This window comes from Hypanus sabinus, chromosome 17, assembly GCF_030144855.1.
Source record: "Hypanus sabinus isolate sHypSab1 chromosome 17, sHypSab1.hap1, whole genome shotgun sequence".
NCBI lineage: Eukaryota > Metazoa > Chordata > Chondrichthyes > Myliobatiformes > Dasyatidae > Hypanus > Hypanus sabinus.
In genome coordinates, this window is record NC_082722.1 from 51,878,473 (window position 1) to 51,895,219 (window position 16,747).

Sequence of the window (16,747 nt, forward strand, 5' to 3'; positions counted from 1 at the left end):
TGCTGCGTCTGGGAAGGTATTCTTTTGGCTATGATCATTCTAGAGCCAAACAGTGAATAGCCTTAGGAGATTCTATAATGTAACTGTTACAACCTGGCCTTTGAAAAGCATGAGATGCCATGTCATTAGCTTTGCTGTCTGTCAACACTCAATCTAACTGACATTCAAAAACACAAAAAATGAAATTTGTAAAATTAAGTATTGTCTCACTTTTTTTGCCTTATCAGTGCTGGGTCCTGTTTATCTGCCTTTGTCCTTGAAGAATAGTTTCTCTAATTAGAGAGAATGATTACTGCTGGATTTTAGCTGGTACTGATATTTAAACATTGCTTCATCTTCTGATTACTTTTGTATTCCACGAAGGAGTAATGGTATTGAATATGGCAAATAAGGCACAGTTACTTTTCTAGAAGTACTCAATGCTCAGGAAACAAGGAATGTATGAAAATGCAAAGCTACAGTACAATAAATAAAAATCACACAAATCAAAAACATTCCTTTTTATTGAATTGTACAAGAAATGACAAATGGTCTATCATTGTAACAACTTAACAAACCAATATAAAAGATGACTTGAGCTTCAAGATTATTTGCAAGTCTTAAAGGCTAAATTTAAAACTTGCAAACAAAGACAATAATTCAGGCAGTTGATTCCAAAGCCAAATTTGGCTTGTTTGACCATAACATGTTTTGGTATTGACATAGGCTTCAAAGTAAGTACCGGTAATCCATCTCAATTGATTTAGCACCTGGTTCAAACCATAGCATTCAAATGGAATGAATAAGGATGCAACTGATTATTCTTGTTGAAAGGAAATGAGAGCAGTGTTCTGGTTACATGGATAAACCTTAACTTACAAAGACAGCTTACCAACTAATAAAGTTAGCAATTGACATAAATTGCTCATTTGTACACAAGTTCAACTAGTGCAATATTCTGGTTTAGAGTAATGAATTCTGTACAACAAAAAGTGAAGCTGAATTCATTTTCTTTACCCATGTAGGTAAATCACACAATATCAGTTAATATTTTGGCTCAGCCAGGCCTTTACTTTCAATGAATATGTTTTGTTTTTCTGCATTGGAGCAAGAAGGACAACTACTTATCAAATGGATAACTGTAACTGGAAAGACAATGCTGTATTATAAGCACAGTTTGGGTAATGAAAAAGAAAACCATTGGTTTCATTTAGAAATTAGTCTAAAGATTAATGATAATCTCCGTACAAATAAACTTGTTCAGTATGATATACATGCCACCCAATGATGCTGCCTGAGAAATAAAAATTCTCAATTTCATCTTGATATGCTGGAAAAATTGACAAAATGTATAGACACTTATTAACTACTTGGCTTTCCTTGCAGTGGAAGAGTTCTAACCATCAAAGGTGAGAGATTCCCTATTTCTATTTGCATAGGTTTAATCCCCCTTTTGTGCATCACTGCCTGCATCTGCCCCCCTCTAGGATGTGCATGTTGCAGGCACTACCTGTGTGAAGTGAAAAGAATATGCCAGAATTGTCCACTGAAGCTGCCAAATGAAGACAAGTATTCTCCGTTTGACAGCAAGTGGCAGCTTTTGCCACGAAATGTTTAACTATATATAATGTAAGGATTTTTTGTTTTAAATGAAAGATGAAGCCACCTGATTGAGTTAGTCAAGGCAATACGAAGTTTTAGTTCTGCAGATATTTTCATATGAAGGCCACAGTACCGTCCCATACACAGCGTCAAAAGCATGAGAATGAACTTTGATTTTCACAGCTTGGATGACCTCTGGTAGAAATGTCACTGCAGGGACAGATTGTGCAAGTCTATTTTCATTAATTTAGGTAAAAACCGAAGAATAGCAGAGAGGAAGAACAATTATGAATGAGGCAGTAGAGATATTCGGCACTGTACATTTAGTTCCATACAGAAGCAAAGCTCCTCTCTTGTCCTTAGGGCTTCTTGTGTGCTTCAACTGTCTGAAAGTGGTCAGACATTTTTAAAGAAGCATCTGGGTCATTTGGGTGCTTCCGGTCATGGGTCTGTTCACTCTTGGCTCTTGTCCATGAGGGAGATTTTAAATGCGTTCCATGTGAAATAATTGGATACAGTTGGTTCAATTCTACAAAACAGAAAGAAACAGTTACAGAATAATACATCTCAAAAACTCCAGCAATCTCCATTTTATTTGGAGATTTTTTATTTTTATTTAGAGATGCAGAGTAGAATAGGGCCTTTGAGCTGCAATTCCCAACAAGCCTGATTTAACCCTAACCAGCCTATCTATAAGTTTCAAATCCCTCTTTAATCTTCTAGGTTCTATGAAATAAAGTCCTAAACTATTCAACCTTCCCCTATAACTCAGATCCTCAAACCTGGCAGCAAACATCCTTGAAATTTTCTCTGCATTCTTTCAATCTTATTTTTTTCCTTACTGTAGATAGGTGACCAAAACTACACACAATATTCCAAAATTAGGCCTCACCAATGTCTTATACAATTTCCATATACATCCAACTTCTGTACTCAATACATTGACTTATGAAGGCCAACATGCCAAAAGCATGCTTTATGACCCTATCTACCTGTGACGTAACTTTCAAGGAATTATGAACCTGTATTCCCAGATCCCTTTGTTCTACCACACTCCTCAGTGCCCTACCACTCAGTGTAAGACCTACCCTGGTTGGTCTTCCCAAAGTGCAACACCTCATGCTTGTCTGCGTTAAAATTCCATCTGCCATTTCTCAACCAATTTTCCTGCTGGTTCAGATCCCACTGCAAGCTTCGATGGTCTTCCTTGTTATCCACTACACCCTCAATCTTGATGTTGTCCGCAAATTTGCTGATCAAGTTTAACACATTATCATCCATGTCATTGATATAGATGACAAATAACAATGGACCCAGCACTGATCCCTGCGGCACACCACCAGTCACAGGCTTCCAGTCAGAGAGGCAACCCTCCATTACCACTCTGTGGCTTCTTCCACATGTCCACTGTCTAATCCAATTTACTACCTCAGCGATAGAAACTTCTTGACTAACCTCCCATGCCGGACTTCGTCAAAGGCCTTGCAAAAGTCCATGTAGAAATATTCACTGCCTTGCCTTTATCAACTTCCTTGGTAACTTTCTCAAAAAACTGGTTAGACGTGACTTACCACATACAAAGCCATGCTAACTATCTCTAATCAGTCCCCGACTGTCCCTGATCAGTCCCCTGTCTGTCCCTAATTAGTCCCGACTATCCAAATATTCATATATCTGTCTACTTGAATACCTTCCAATTACTTTCCTACTACTGATGTCAGGCTCATTGACATGACTATGATTTCCTGGCTTATTCTTAGAGCCTTTCTTAAATAACAGAACAACATTAGCTATCATCTAATACTCTAGCATATTATCTACAGCTAAGGATACTTTAAATATCTCTGCTGGAATCCCCTTCAATTTCTGCACTCACAAGGATGTTTGCAGCCAGGTAGGTTAAAAGGCCAGCAGAACACTGTGGGCCAAAGGGCCTGTACTGTGCCGTAATGTTCTGCGTTCTAACCACAGGACAATTTACAATGCCCAGTTAACCTATCCAGTACATCTTTGGACTCAGTAAGGAAACCTAAGGACCCAGAGACAACCCACGCATTCCACAGGGAGGACGTACATAGACTCCTTACAGAGGATGCCGGGAATGAGCCCTGAATTCCGATGCCCCGACCTGTAATAATGTCGCACTAACCACTTCGCTATCCCCGAAGTACGGGATGTACATTAGTTGGTGTGTCCAAGACTGTAGTTCAGAAATAGACGACAGCTTGTGACTAAAGTGAAGAAAAGCCAGTTTAATCTGTCTCACTGAGGAGGATTCTGGCACTGGAAGCTCCTTTCGGTGGACTGCTCTGAGAAGCTCTCGTTTCTTGAAATCAGCAGTAAACTGGTAGATTATAAACAGAAATCTTTACATATATTTGGTAACTATGAGACAACAGAGCCTTGCAGACATTAAAATTAAATGGGGACTGGACCACTTTGAACATTAGTTATATGTACTACCAGTTTCCCATTAAATATGCTGTACCCTGTCCAGTATGAAACTAATGGCAATTTTTCCCCTCCTCTCCCTTCCTCTTCCTCCTCCCTCATTGCCATCCCTTTGCTGACTGTCAATGGGTGGGAGTTGTGCCCAACCACTGCAGCATTTCCATCCTTTGTACATGCTGTCTGGAGTCGAACATGATACAGTGCTCTCCACTGACCGTCCGTTCTTTCATGGGGCTCAGCCTTTATAGGTGAACCAATTAAGGGAATTAGGTATTCCATAGCAATCTCATGAGCAACAGCCAAGCTCGGAATGAAATAAATGGATGCACTGTTCATAATATAACTGTTGTTGGCCACAGTCTTGTGCTTTGTTATGCTTCAGGTTTTAAAATAATTTTCTGGATATTTTGCTAAAACAATTTTTAAAAAAAACACTGGACTCCAGCCTTTACCCAATTACTGAGGAACCATGTTTTATGGGGTAAATGCAATAAAATTTCAATGTGTTATGTGAACAGATAAGATTAATGGTTGAATGATTTGATTGGACCGGTGTCAAACACCATGTGGGCAAATTGTCAATGATACGAAATGCCAACTCTGATTCTCCTCCCACAGATGCTGACTGAGCTACAGCATGTTCGCTTTTTATTCCAGGATTTCCTGTCTGCAATTTTTTGATTTTTCAATCCAAATTTGCTGCATTAATGCCCCTTGTATATCAAATAGAATTAAGCACTTTTCCCTGTCATCTGAAGGTTTCCTTGTGGATGCTTATTGTCAAATAATAACATCGCAGAAGCATAGTACTTTCAATGGAGCGAAGATCACAGAAACTTTAACAGATGACACTGAGCCACGCAAGGAGATTTAAGTCAATAATTCAACATAAGAATATGCTGCACTCTTCCAGGTCAAAAAGACATTATATCAAAGTTTTTTTTTGGTTCAATTGTGTCACCTCAATCTGTTACAAACACCAGACTTGCTTACATACTGCCCATACACAAGAATGAGAAAGACAAGCAGGGCGATTTGCTGGCTGCTGCCTTGGGAACTTAGATGCAGCAAGATCTGAGTGAATGAGTTTAATGCCCTGGTTTAACTAACTACATGTTGCCCTTGGTTGGCAATGTTTTATTTAAATATTTCTGTGTAGCCACATTTCCAACTTGCAAAATGAAACAGAATCAGGATTAATATCATAAGAACATTAGAAATAGGAGCAGGAGCGGGCAATCAGGCCTGTCGAGCCTACTCTGCCATTCAATAAGATCATGGATGATCTGGCCATGGACTCATCTCCACCTACCTGCCTTTTCCCCAACTATGCAAAAATCTATTCAACCTCATCTTAAATATATTTACTGAGGTATCCTCCACTGCTTCATTGGGCAGAGAATTCCACAGATTCACCACTCTCTGGAAAAATCAGTTCCTCCTCATCTCCATCCTAAATCTACTCCCCCGAATCTAAAGGCTATGTCCCCTAGTTTTAGTGTCACCTATAAGTGGAAACAACTTTCCTGCCTCTATCTTATCAATTACTTTCATAATTTCATATGTCTCTATAAGATTTCCTCTCATTCATCTGAATTCCAGCGAGTACAGTCCCAGGCAACTTGATCTTTCCTCATAGTCTAACGGCTTCATCTGTGGAATCAAACTGGTGAGCCCCTTCTGCACCACCTCCTGAGCCATTATCCTTCACGGAAGGAGACCAGAACTGCACACAGTACTCCAGATGCGACCTCACCAGTACCCTGTATAGTTGCAGCATAACCTCCCTGCTCTTAAATTCAATCCCTCTAGCAATGAAGGCCAACATCCAATTTGCCTGCTTGATATCCTGCTGAACCTGCAAAGCAACCTTTAGTGATTCATGTACAAACACTCCCAAGTCTCTCTGAACAGCAGCATGCTGCAATTTTTTACCATTTAAATAATAATCTGCTCTTTCATTTTTCCTTCCAAAGTAGATGACCTTGCATTTAACATTATACCACCGATATAATCATGAAATCTCTTGTTTTGTGACAGCAGTACATTGCAACACAGTAATAAAAATGATAATTTACAGTAAGTAGTATACATATAACAAAATAAATTAAATAAATAGTGCAAAAAGAGAGGGAAAAATACTGAAGTAGTGTTCATGGGTTCATCAGCCACTCAGAGATCTGATGCCAGACGGGAAGAAGCTGGTCTGGAAATATTGAGTATGTATTTTCAGGCTGCTGTACCTCCTCCTTGATGGTAGCAATGAGAAGAGGGCAGGTCCTGGGTGATGGGGGTCTTTAATGATAGATGCTGCCTTGTTGAGGCATCGCCTTTTGAAGGTGTCCTGGATACTTGGGAGGCTAGTGCCCATGATGGAGCTGGCTGAGTTTACAACTTTCTGATCCCCTTCATGCCATTTGGTGATCATACCAGTCAGAATGCTCTCCATAGTATATCTGCAGAAATTAGCGAGCGTCTTTGTTGACATATGAATTCTCTGCAAACTCCTAATGAAATACAGCCATTGTTGTGCCTTTTGTTTGGGTTAGAAAGAATTCTCAGGAACAAAACCTTGTTTTAATCCTAAAATGTTCAATCTTTAGCAAGTTGTAGGGAAGGGACCAGGTCAACTGCAAGGAAGAAGTCTTCCCCTCCTCCCTTTCCCAAATGCAAGAGGAACGAGTGTGAAGAATCATTTTGTGACTCCTGCACTTGCATTGTTGCAATACTTACCCTCAAAAAGTCATGGGAAAAACAGTACAGCTGTTTCCTCAAAGGAAACATCATGTTCTGCTTAAATCCAAGTTTTATCCATGATGCAAAGCAGACTTGTACAGATTTTTTATGCATTGAAATATAAACAAAAGCATAGCAATATGTTGCCTGGCTCACAGTAGTGTTTATTCTGCACGTAAAGTCATTCTGATTCCGACCTGACCTCATCACATATCTATTTAACCAACTTTCCCACCACCGGCAATTTAACCTTTCCTAAGCTGCTGATGTAATCTGTGGATCAATCTTTATCTCTGCAGTATATTCAACATCCACTAATTTCCCTCGCCATCGGGGACATGCACTCTTCTCATTACCACCATCAAGGAGGAGGTACAGGAGCTTGAAGCTCAGCACCCACTATTTTACAAACAGCTTCTTGCTCTCTGCCATCAGATTTCTGAACAGTCCATGGATGCAACATCACCATTTTCCTCTCTTTTTGCACTACTTACACATTTATATACTTTTTGGTGTAACTTACAGTAATGTTCCTGTATTGCACTGTGCTGCTGCTGCAAAACAACAAACTTCACGACGTATATCAGTGATAATAAACCTGATTCTGATTCATCTTCAATTATTTACATATTTGTTATGCAGCTTCATTGTATAAAAATAAAGAAAAAACTATTTAATGAATGCGATACTTTGTGCAAATATACTGTATTTACTTCCCAGTTTGAATCTAATACAACATACAGTGCCTATAAAAAGTATTCACAACCCTACTTTGGAAGTTTTCATGTTTTATAACATTGAATCACAGTGAATTTAATTTAGTAACACGAGTGAATCTGCAGATGCTGGAAATAGATAAAAACACAAAATGCTGGCAGAACTCAGCAGGCCAGACAGCATCTATGGGAGGAGGTAGTGACAACGTTTTGGGCCGAAACCCTTCACCAGGAGAGTTTCAAATTTAAATTTCAAATTTAATTTGGCTTTGTTTTGACACTGATCAACAGAAAAAAAACTCTTTCGTGTCAAAGTGAAAACAGATCTGTACAAAGTGATCTACATTAATTACAAATATAAAACACAAAATAATTGATTGCATGAGAATTCACCCCCTTTAATATGACACACCAAATCATCATTGATGCAGCCAATAGGTTTTAAAAGTGACATAATTAGTTGAATGCAGATCTGTTTTTGGAGACCTGTGAGCAGTCAAGGTGTTTCAATTGACTGCAGTGAAAATATACCTGGATCATCTGGAAGGTCCAGCTGCTGGTGAGTCAGTGTCCTGGCAAAAACAACATCATGAAAACAAAAGTACGCTCCAAGCAATTCCACAAAACGGTTATTGAAAAGCACAAGTCAGGAGATGGATACAAGACAATTTCCTAAGTCACTGAAAATCCCTTGGAGTACAGTTGAATCAATCATAAGATATAGGAGCAGAAGTAGGTCATTCAGCCCATCAAGTCTGCTCTGCAATTCAATCGTGGACTGATCCAATTCTTCCAGTCATCCCTCCTCCCCTTTGATGCCCTGGCTAATCAAGAACCTATCCCTGCCTTAAATGCACCCAATGACTTGGCCTCCACAACCGCTCGTGGCAACAAATTCCACAGATTTACCACCCTCTGACTAAAATAATTTCTCTGTATCCCAGTTCTAAAAGGAGTCCTTCAATCCTGAAGTTGTGCCCTCTTGTCCTAGAATCCCCTACCATGGGAAATAACTTTGCCATATCTAATCTGTTCAGGCCTCTTAACATTCGGAATGTTTCTATGAGATCCCCCCTCATTCTCCTGAACTTCAGGGAATACAGCCCAAGAGCTGCCAGATGTTCCTCATACAATAACCCTTTCATTCATGGAATCATTCTTGTGAATCTTCTCCAAACCATATCGAATGCCAATGTATCCTTTCTAAAATAAGGAGCCCAAAACTGCACGCAATACTCCAAGTGTGGTCTCATGATTGCCTTATAGAGCCTCAACATCACATCCCTGCTCTTATATTCTAATCATCAAGAAATGGAAAGAATATGGCACTGCTATAAATCTGCTGAGAACAGGCCATCCTCAAAAATTGAGTGACTGTGCAAGGAAGGGACTGGTGAGAGAGGTCACCAAGAGACCCATGACAACTCTGGTGGAGTTACAAGCTTCAGAAGCTAAGATGGGAGAGACTGTGCATACATCAACTGTAGCCCAGGTGATTCACCAGTCGCAGCTTTATGGGTGAGTGGCAAAGAGAAAGCCACGGTTGGAAAAAAACCAAATGAAATTTCAGGTTGTGTTTGCCAGAAGGTATGTGGGAGATTCTGAAGTCAGCTGGAAGAAGGTTCTATGGTCAGATGAAACTAAACTTGAGCTTTTTGGCCATCAGACTAAACACTATGTTTTGTGTAAGCCAAACATGGCACATCAGCAAAAACACACCATCCCTGCCGTGAAGCGTGGTGGTGGCTGCATCATACTGCGGGGATGCTTCACTGCAGCAGGCCCTGGAAGGCTTGTGAAGGTAAAATAAATGCAGCAAAATACAGGGAAATCCTAGAGGAAAACCTGATGCAGTCTGCAAAAGAACTGCGACTTGGGAGAAAATTTGTTTTCCAGCAAGACAATGACCCCAAGCATAAAGCCAAAGCTACACAGTAATGGCTTAAAAGCAACAAAGTTAATGTCCTGGAGTGACCAAGTCAGAGTCCAGTCCTCAATCCAATTGAGAATTTGTGACTGGACTTGAAAAGAACTGTTCACTCACAATCCCCATGCAATCTGACAGAGCTTGAGCAGTTTTGTAAAAAGAATAGGGTTAATTTGCAGTGTCCAGATGTGCAAAGCTGATAGAGACCTATCCTCAAACAAGAAAGTCTGCAGATGCTGGAAATCCAAGCAACATACACAAAATGGTGAAAGAACTCAGCAATCCTGCCGAAGGGTCTCAGCCTGAAATGTTGACTGTACTTTCTTCCATAGATGCTGCTTGGCCTGTTGAGTTCCTGCAGCATTTTGTGTGTGTTGCAGAGACCTATCTGCACAAACTTAAAGACTATAATTGCTGCCAAAAGTGCATCTACTAAATACTGACTTGAAAAGGGTGAGTAATTATGCAATTATTTTATATTTAATAATTGTAATAAATTTAAACCAATTTGTAGAAATTAGAAATTAGTTTTCATTTTGACACGGAGTCTTTTACTGCTTATCAGTGTTAAAAAGGCCAAATTAAATCTACTGTGATTCAATGTTGTAAAACAATAAAACCATGAAAACTTCCGGGGGGGGGGGGGGGAATTCTTTTTATAGGCACTGTATACAGTATTGCTTTAACTCTAACTAATATATTTAAGTGATACACTTAATGGTGTGAAAGATTACCATGTGCCATCCAGACTTGGAAAGACATTATCAATTCTTCATTGTCACTGGATCAAACACCTTTAATCAAAGAAACTAACAAAGAGAAGGTAAGAATGCCCTTAGCACAATAGTGCTTGCTTTTCAAGAGCAGTTGGAAACTGGTACAAGTTCTAAACAATACCAACAATCCAAAAATGAAGTTTTGTTTTCAGCACAAGTTTACAATGAGCAAAGACACAAATGGCAGGATACATGCAAATAGTTCCAGCACTCGCCATGTATGGAGGTCTTCCGATTAGTTTTAGAAAATGAAAATTTAGTTTGTCTCTCATCTCTGTACATTGTATTATTTGCAATGTTTGGCAGGACATCATTCTGGTCTTTTTCATTCCAAAAATTTGCTCTTTAAACACAATTGCACAAAGATCATTCAGATACTTCTTTAAAATAAATGTTTCTCTCACAAATTCAGTTTCCACATAACTGAGAAGTTGAGAAATAAGTTGATATGTATAAAGAGTTGTCTGAACACATGCAGGTGAAGAGCCATGAGAGCAGGGTAGGAAAACTGAGAAAAGGTTCACTTTTCAACATCATATTTGCAAAATGTCAATGACAGACCACTGTTTAAATTTAATATCCTTTTATCTGAAATGTTTTAAAAACTTTTTATAAATTATATTCTACTACAAGTTAACTAACAAATAGGCAATTAATACACAAAGTCAATTTTGCTCCTCCGTTTTAAAATGAGGCGGCAGACCCGAGAATTTGCCCTTGTCTCAGCAAACCCGCACCGACACTGACCTGCAGGTGAATCGTGTGGTTGACTCTCATCATCAGAATCAGCAAAAACCTCCGCAAGCTCTTGATCAGACATGTCAGTGAGCTCAGTCAGATCCATGAGGTCAAAGTGCACCTCGAGAGATGAGACGCTGCTCAGCGGCTCTGTGAATACAAACGCAGACAAGCAAATGCTCTGTACGTGTGCAGGCGTCAGCACTCAAGTTCCAGGGTACATCTATAAAACCTTAGCTACAAAATGCAGGATAAGTAAGAACATTACATGCATTTCTTCCACAGCAACTGAATTATGAAAGTGCTTAAGAAAAACATGGTTAATAAAGAGAATTGGTTCATTTTTGGGTTACACTGCTGTTTACAGTTCAGTCTGGTAGGAGAAGTGGAGGGAACAATCCACCAGCCAGCTTGTTATATGACAGAGAAGAGCAACCCTGGAGCTGCAGGAAAAGTGAAGCCTCTCCCACTGTCACACTCACTGATTCCTGTGAAGCTGTCCTCAGACCTCTGACAAGAAGCAGTTAATCTTGAAGGACTAGTGGAATATGTGTGAGTGCATTATGATAGCTTGGCCTCCACATATGGTTAATATGATGAACATTGTGAAGGTTTTTCCACTCTTAGCATTTCTACTGTCTCATCATCTACATCATGTTCCAACTCACTTTCAGATTTTCTCTAGTGACTTTGGATACAGAGGCAAAAATGCCTGAATGGATTTCTGAGAGGCCGTTCATGAGTAGAGGGAACTTTTAATCCCTAGAAGAAGAAATAAGTACAGCAGAAACAGAAGGAATTAACATCTGGCCTTTGTGCCTGCTCCACCATTCAGTAACTTGGCTGGTCATTTACCTCTGCACCCACTCACACCATACCTTCAAAGTTTAAAAAATATCACTCTCTGTCCAGCACATACTATATTCAAACACTGAGGTTCCACAACCCTCTTGGGTGGAGAATTCCAAAGATTCACCACTGTCTGGAAGAAGCTGTTTCTCAATTGTGTTCCAAATGGCTTCCCACTCACTTTGACACCACACAACCCGATTTCAACCGTCCAGCCAGAGGGAACATATGCCAGCCCTGCTTCTATTCAAACAGGTTCAAAACCATCCTTTTAAAGTTACTTGAGGAAAAGACTTGGGAAGAGCTATGGGAAATGAGTAAGAATATTGAAGATCTGACACAGAAAAGATTGTATGTAATTCTATAAATCTAGAGCAGTGATAAAATGCACAGGACAGATGAGGAAAAGTTTTGCTCTTATTTAACAACATTGCTTTCACCATTAGGCTGGCCTGCTAATTTCCTCTTACCTCCTTGAATCTCGTGTTAACTTACAACAGTGAACAAAACTCTGAACTCATGATTGGGAAAGCTGAGTAGGTGGAACGTAGGACAGTACCGCACCATACAGGCCCTTCAGCCCACAATGTTGTGCTAACCCTTTAGCTGACTCCAAGATCAATCTGACCATAAAGAAAGCATTGTCCCAAGTCATGGTACAATGAACAACAATATTAATTAATATTTTGCATTGGAACCAGGAGGATATTGTGAATCAGAATGACTTCCAGTATCTATTACAATAAATCAGATTCAAGATACGCATGCCTACATTTCAGGCAGTCAAATAAGTTAGTTAATACATACGTCTTCTTTCTACCACCTGCAGTAATCCTGATGTGGAAATTGGGATTCCATCCTCCTCATTTGCAGGGGGAATGTGAGATTCTGACTGTTCACGATCCTTTGGTTTCTTCGGACTATGATTATTTTTGTTGTACTCTCCTAAGTTGGGAGAATGCACATGAAGTAAATATATCATTTTTCAAAATCATACAACAGAATTTTAATTCACCTATCACTCCCACAAAGCTGTTTCTAGTTTACCAAGCTTTAATAATAATTTCTAGTATAATATCTTAATTTATAATCTTAATTATTCATACCAAATGCAAATATATAGCTTCTACATGTGTAGAATAAACATACATACACACTTAAACATGTGCCTGTGTACACAGTACATGTTTGGTATCATTGCTCTTTTTTGCGCCTTGTGATACATCAGGCGACATTTTGGCCGTTTCTATAGCATTTGACTTCTATAGCAGTGGCCTCGAAGTCCAGTGCTGATGCCACTATGCCAACGGCTGGCACATATTTAGTATACCTCTAGTGTATTTGCTTGTTAAGTTTATAAGGCAAGAAGAAGAAAACTGCGTTTGATTGTGTCTGTGTCAATGTGTTCGTACATTGCAGATCTTGTTGGCATGAAGCAGAATTCATTTTTTAAATGGGTTAAAATTTGCATTTGTGATGAAGGCTTTAGTGTTTTAGTACTTTGTAAAGTGAGCAGCAGATTCTGGCACCTACACATGCAGAGTTAAACACAAGAAAACTTTAGTGGCTGTCAATGACATCCTGCGCCTTAACATGATGCACTGCTACAGTCTGCAATGCAAGCTATGTGTTGTTTTTTTTTAACATTCTTGCTGGAAAAACACAAAGATGGTGTTTTCTTCAATGTGTTCTAATTTAGTTTTTAATAGAATATTAATTGACAATTATTATTGAGTCTGTCTGCCCAAGAAAATTAATTTCATGGTTAGAGTTTTATCTTAACATTTTTAAAATTATAACTTTTAAAAGAGGTTTATTCTTGATATTTAAGAACATAATTCCACGTGTATGACAGAATCTGAATTTGCTCTCTGTACTAAGAATTTATAATCTAATCTTAGTGTCCATGGGGATATGCAGTTTGAAACGCAACGATTCCTTGGGCCACAAGACTCCTCAGATTGGAACCACATTCAAAATCTTGTCACAACTGAGAAAAATCAGTGGCTGGTGCACCTTGTCCATTGTGGGCAACATAATCAAGGTCAGCAACCAGTACCCCTTCTTCAATGCAAGCTCAAAAATCTGGACTAACATATATTTACATGTGCAATGACACATATAGTTCCACTGTGTCTCTAATGATTTTAAAGAAACAAGTTTTAGAGGAAATACTAAAGTGTATATGTTTGCATTCAAAACAGAGGATCACATGAATATGAGTGTAGCACTTATGAGAAGAATACTGAGTGTCCATAAATTTCACTGTGCAAATTATTTGTATAACGCAACTGCCGTTGGACTTATCTCTGTCTGATAAGGGTGATAATTAATTAATTTCTCAACCAGTACTCATTAAATATTGATAGGCAATTTGGCAGACAGAGTGCAGTGGTGTGTTGCCAATAATTATATTACATGGCGTGAAAAAAAAATCAAATAGAACCCTTTCATATTTCAGTCATGGTGCATGCAATAAAGGATTCTACAAAACCCACAGAAAAAAGTTCTCATTTAAGACAAAGAAAAATAAATAAAATCTGCTGAACAAATGGGAAAATAATTCCATTATAAGATATTGTAAGGTCAGACTATTTTCCCCCTCTGGTGCAATTAGAACTCCTCTAGAAATTAAAATTCATCAGATATTAATAGAGTTCTACCTTGGGTAAAAATAAAACATAACAAAAACATAACAGCAGCCTTCTGCAGTGAAATATGTCAGTTTAATAAGGACATTGAGTGAGCTTCAATTTTAATGAAAATTAAATTTATCAGATTAAATTTAAATTTGAGTCCTTTAAAAACAACATTCTGAATGTGATCTGGTGTCACAGCAGGTAATTTATTTGTTAAATATATAAAAATACAGCAGGATATTTATATTGAAAATAACCATTAATAGTATTGAAAAGAAAAATATGAAATATACAAGTATTGAAAGAGAAAATATGAAATGTACATGATATTTGACAGCATATCTGTAAAAATAAGACACATAGATACTGTTTTCTTGATGATAATTTCTGATACTTTCAGTTTAGTGGAGAGAAGTTATATTTGTGTTAAAGATATATAGATCAGGTTACTGTATACTTACATTAGTAGAGTTTTTGCTTATCTGATGTAAATAAAAGGATGTACTTTGATCAGTTAACATCAGATGTTAAAAAGATGGAATAATAGTGGAAACTAAAAATGTGAAAATTCCTAATGCTGGTTATTAACTCAGCCCTTCCAAGTCCCCATATGAGCACACACTAAATCATTGACCTCGAGCGCTAAATCTCTGCAAGTATTTTCTAGCTTGATTGTTTCCAAGACCACCTGCCTTTGGCCCAGTCTCTGTCCGATAAGGTGATAATTAATTTGATGTACTGGAAGTCAGCTGCTTCCACGAGCCATACTGTGGCCATTGGAGAAGCAGTATGTGGGAACTGCTCACAGAACAAAGGCAACAAGGAAATATGTGAGGTTTCAGTAACCCTTGTATGTACTCAAGTGTGACTTTCTTTATAAATTTAGTTAGAAATGTTTATTTTATGGTGGTAAAAATAGGAAATGCTGAAAATACTATGTAAGGCAGCTTCTGTGGAGATATAAACAGTTAACATTTCAGAATGAAGGTTATTGATTAGTTTGTGGTGAATTCTGTTTCACTGATTAGAAACTCTATATCTCCCTCCACAGATGCTTCCTGACCTGCTGATTCCAACAATTTCTATTTTGACTTCAGATTTGCAGTATTTGCTGTGTTTTGCATTGTAATCATATGGTCCCTGTATTGGTCCACAACAGAGAGAAGGTAAGGTGTGGGTCAGCTGGTGAATGAAAAAAAAATCTAAGGCTGCGATTATTGAAATTGTGCAGAGCAAGTTCTTTGTGTACGTCCTGGGCAGAATAGGGCTGGCAAGGGTTACTTCATACTTCTGCTTCTTTGCTACACACCATTCAGCTAGCGGGACCTGAGGGAAAGGTAGTGCAGTAAACCATCACAAATTCCAAAATTCACATTGCAAAATACTTCAGCAAGTCCAGAACAGTCCAGTCTGCTCTAGGTCTCTTTAATGAAAGCAAGCTTCAAATACAGGTATGGATTGGAGTTGTGCTCCTGTTTGATTTCAGAGAAACTAGCCCAGCAAGAGCTTCTCAGCTAAAGTTTAGGATATTGTTCCTCACTTTCTGCCTAGAGGTCAGGTCATTCCATCTACTTCACCATCCCACTCTTACCACCACCATTATTATTTTAATCCAGCTTCTTTCTAATTTTTGGGAGAGTTAAGCTTTTATTTCCCAATGAGTTATACAGCATGCTACTTTGCCAACTTTTTTGTTTGTTAAAAACCCACTACATTTCCACCTTCTAACATTGCTGTTTCATCAAAGTATTCTGTAAGTGCGATCCTGTTGTCAGCATGGCTGCTGTTAGTTATCAGTGTTATCCATCACATTGCATCAACACAGCAGTGCACCATCCATCGTATATTCCACAATTAAGTCAATTGACACAGAACTCCACACACACAAAATGCTGGAGGAACCCAGCAGGTCACACAGCATCTATGAAAATGAATAAAAAGTTTAACATTTTGGGTCGAGACCCTTCTTCAGAACTGGAAAGGAAGAGAGAGAGATTCCAAATTAAAAAGTGGGGGAAGGGGAAGGAGGACATCTAGAAGGTGATAGTTGAAGCCAGGAGAGCGGAAAAGACAAAAGGCAGAGAGGAAGGAATCTGATAGGAGAGGAGAGCAGACCTTTAGCAAAAGGGAAGGGGGGGGGGGATCCAGGGGGAGAAGAGTCAAGTGGCCAGAGTGGGGAAAAGAGGGGAGGGAAGGGAACTTTTTTTTTTAATTGGTAGGAGAAATCAATATTCATGCCATCAGGTTGGAGGCTACCCAGAAAGAATATAAGGTATTGCTCCTCTACCCTAAGGGTGCCTTATCTTGGACCAAAGGAGGCCATGAACTGACATG

General features: G+C 38.8%; 1 protein-coding gene across 1 annotated transcript in view; it reads right to left on the bottom strand.

The window, feature by feature from the left end:
• Positions 1-481: 481 nt before the first annotated feature.
• Positions 482-16,747, bottom strand: part of dbndd1 (dysbindin domain containing 1) — a 28,102-nt gene continuing 11,836 nt past the window's right edge. The window contains exons 2-4 of the mRNA XM_059993055.1: positions 12,582-12,719; positions 10,935-11,075; positions 482-2,110 (exon numbers count right to left, since the gene is read on the bottom strand). Coding sequence (XP_059849038.1) covers positions 1,941-2,110; positions 10,935-11,075; positions 12,582-12,719 — 449 coding nt within the window. The 3' untranslated portion in view covers positions 482-1,940. The remainder of the gene's footprint in view (positions 2,111-10,934; positions 11,076-12,581; positions 12,720-16,747) is intronic.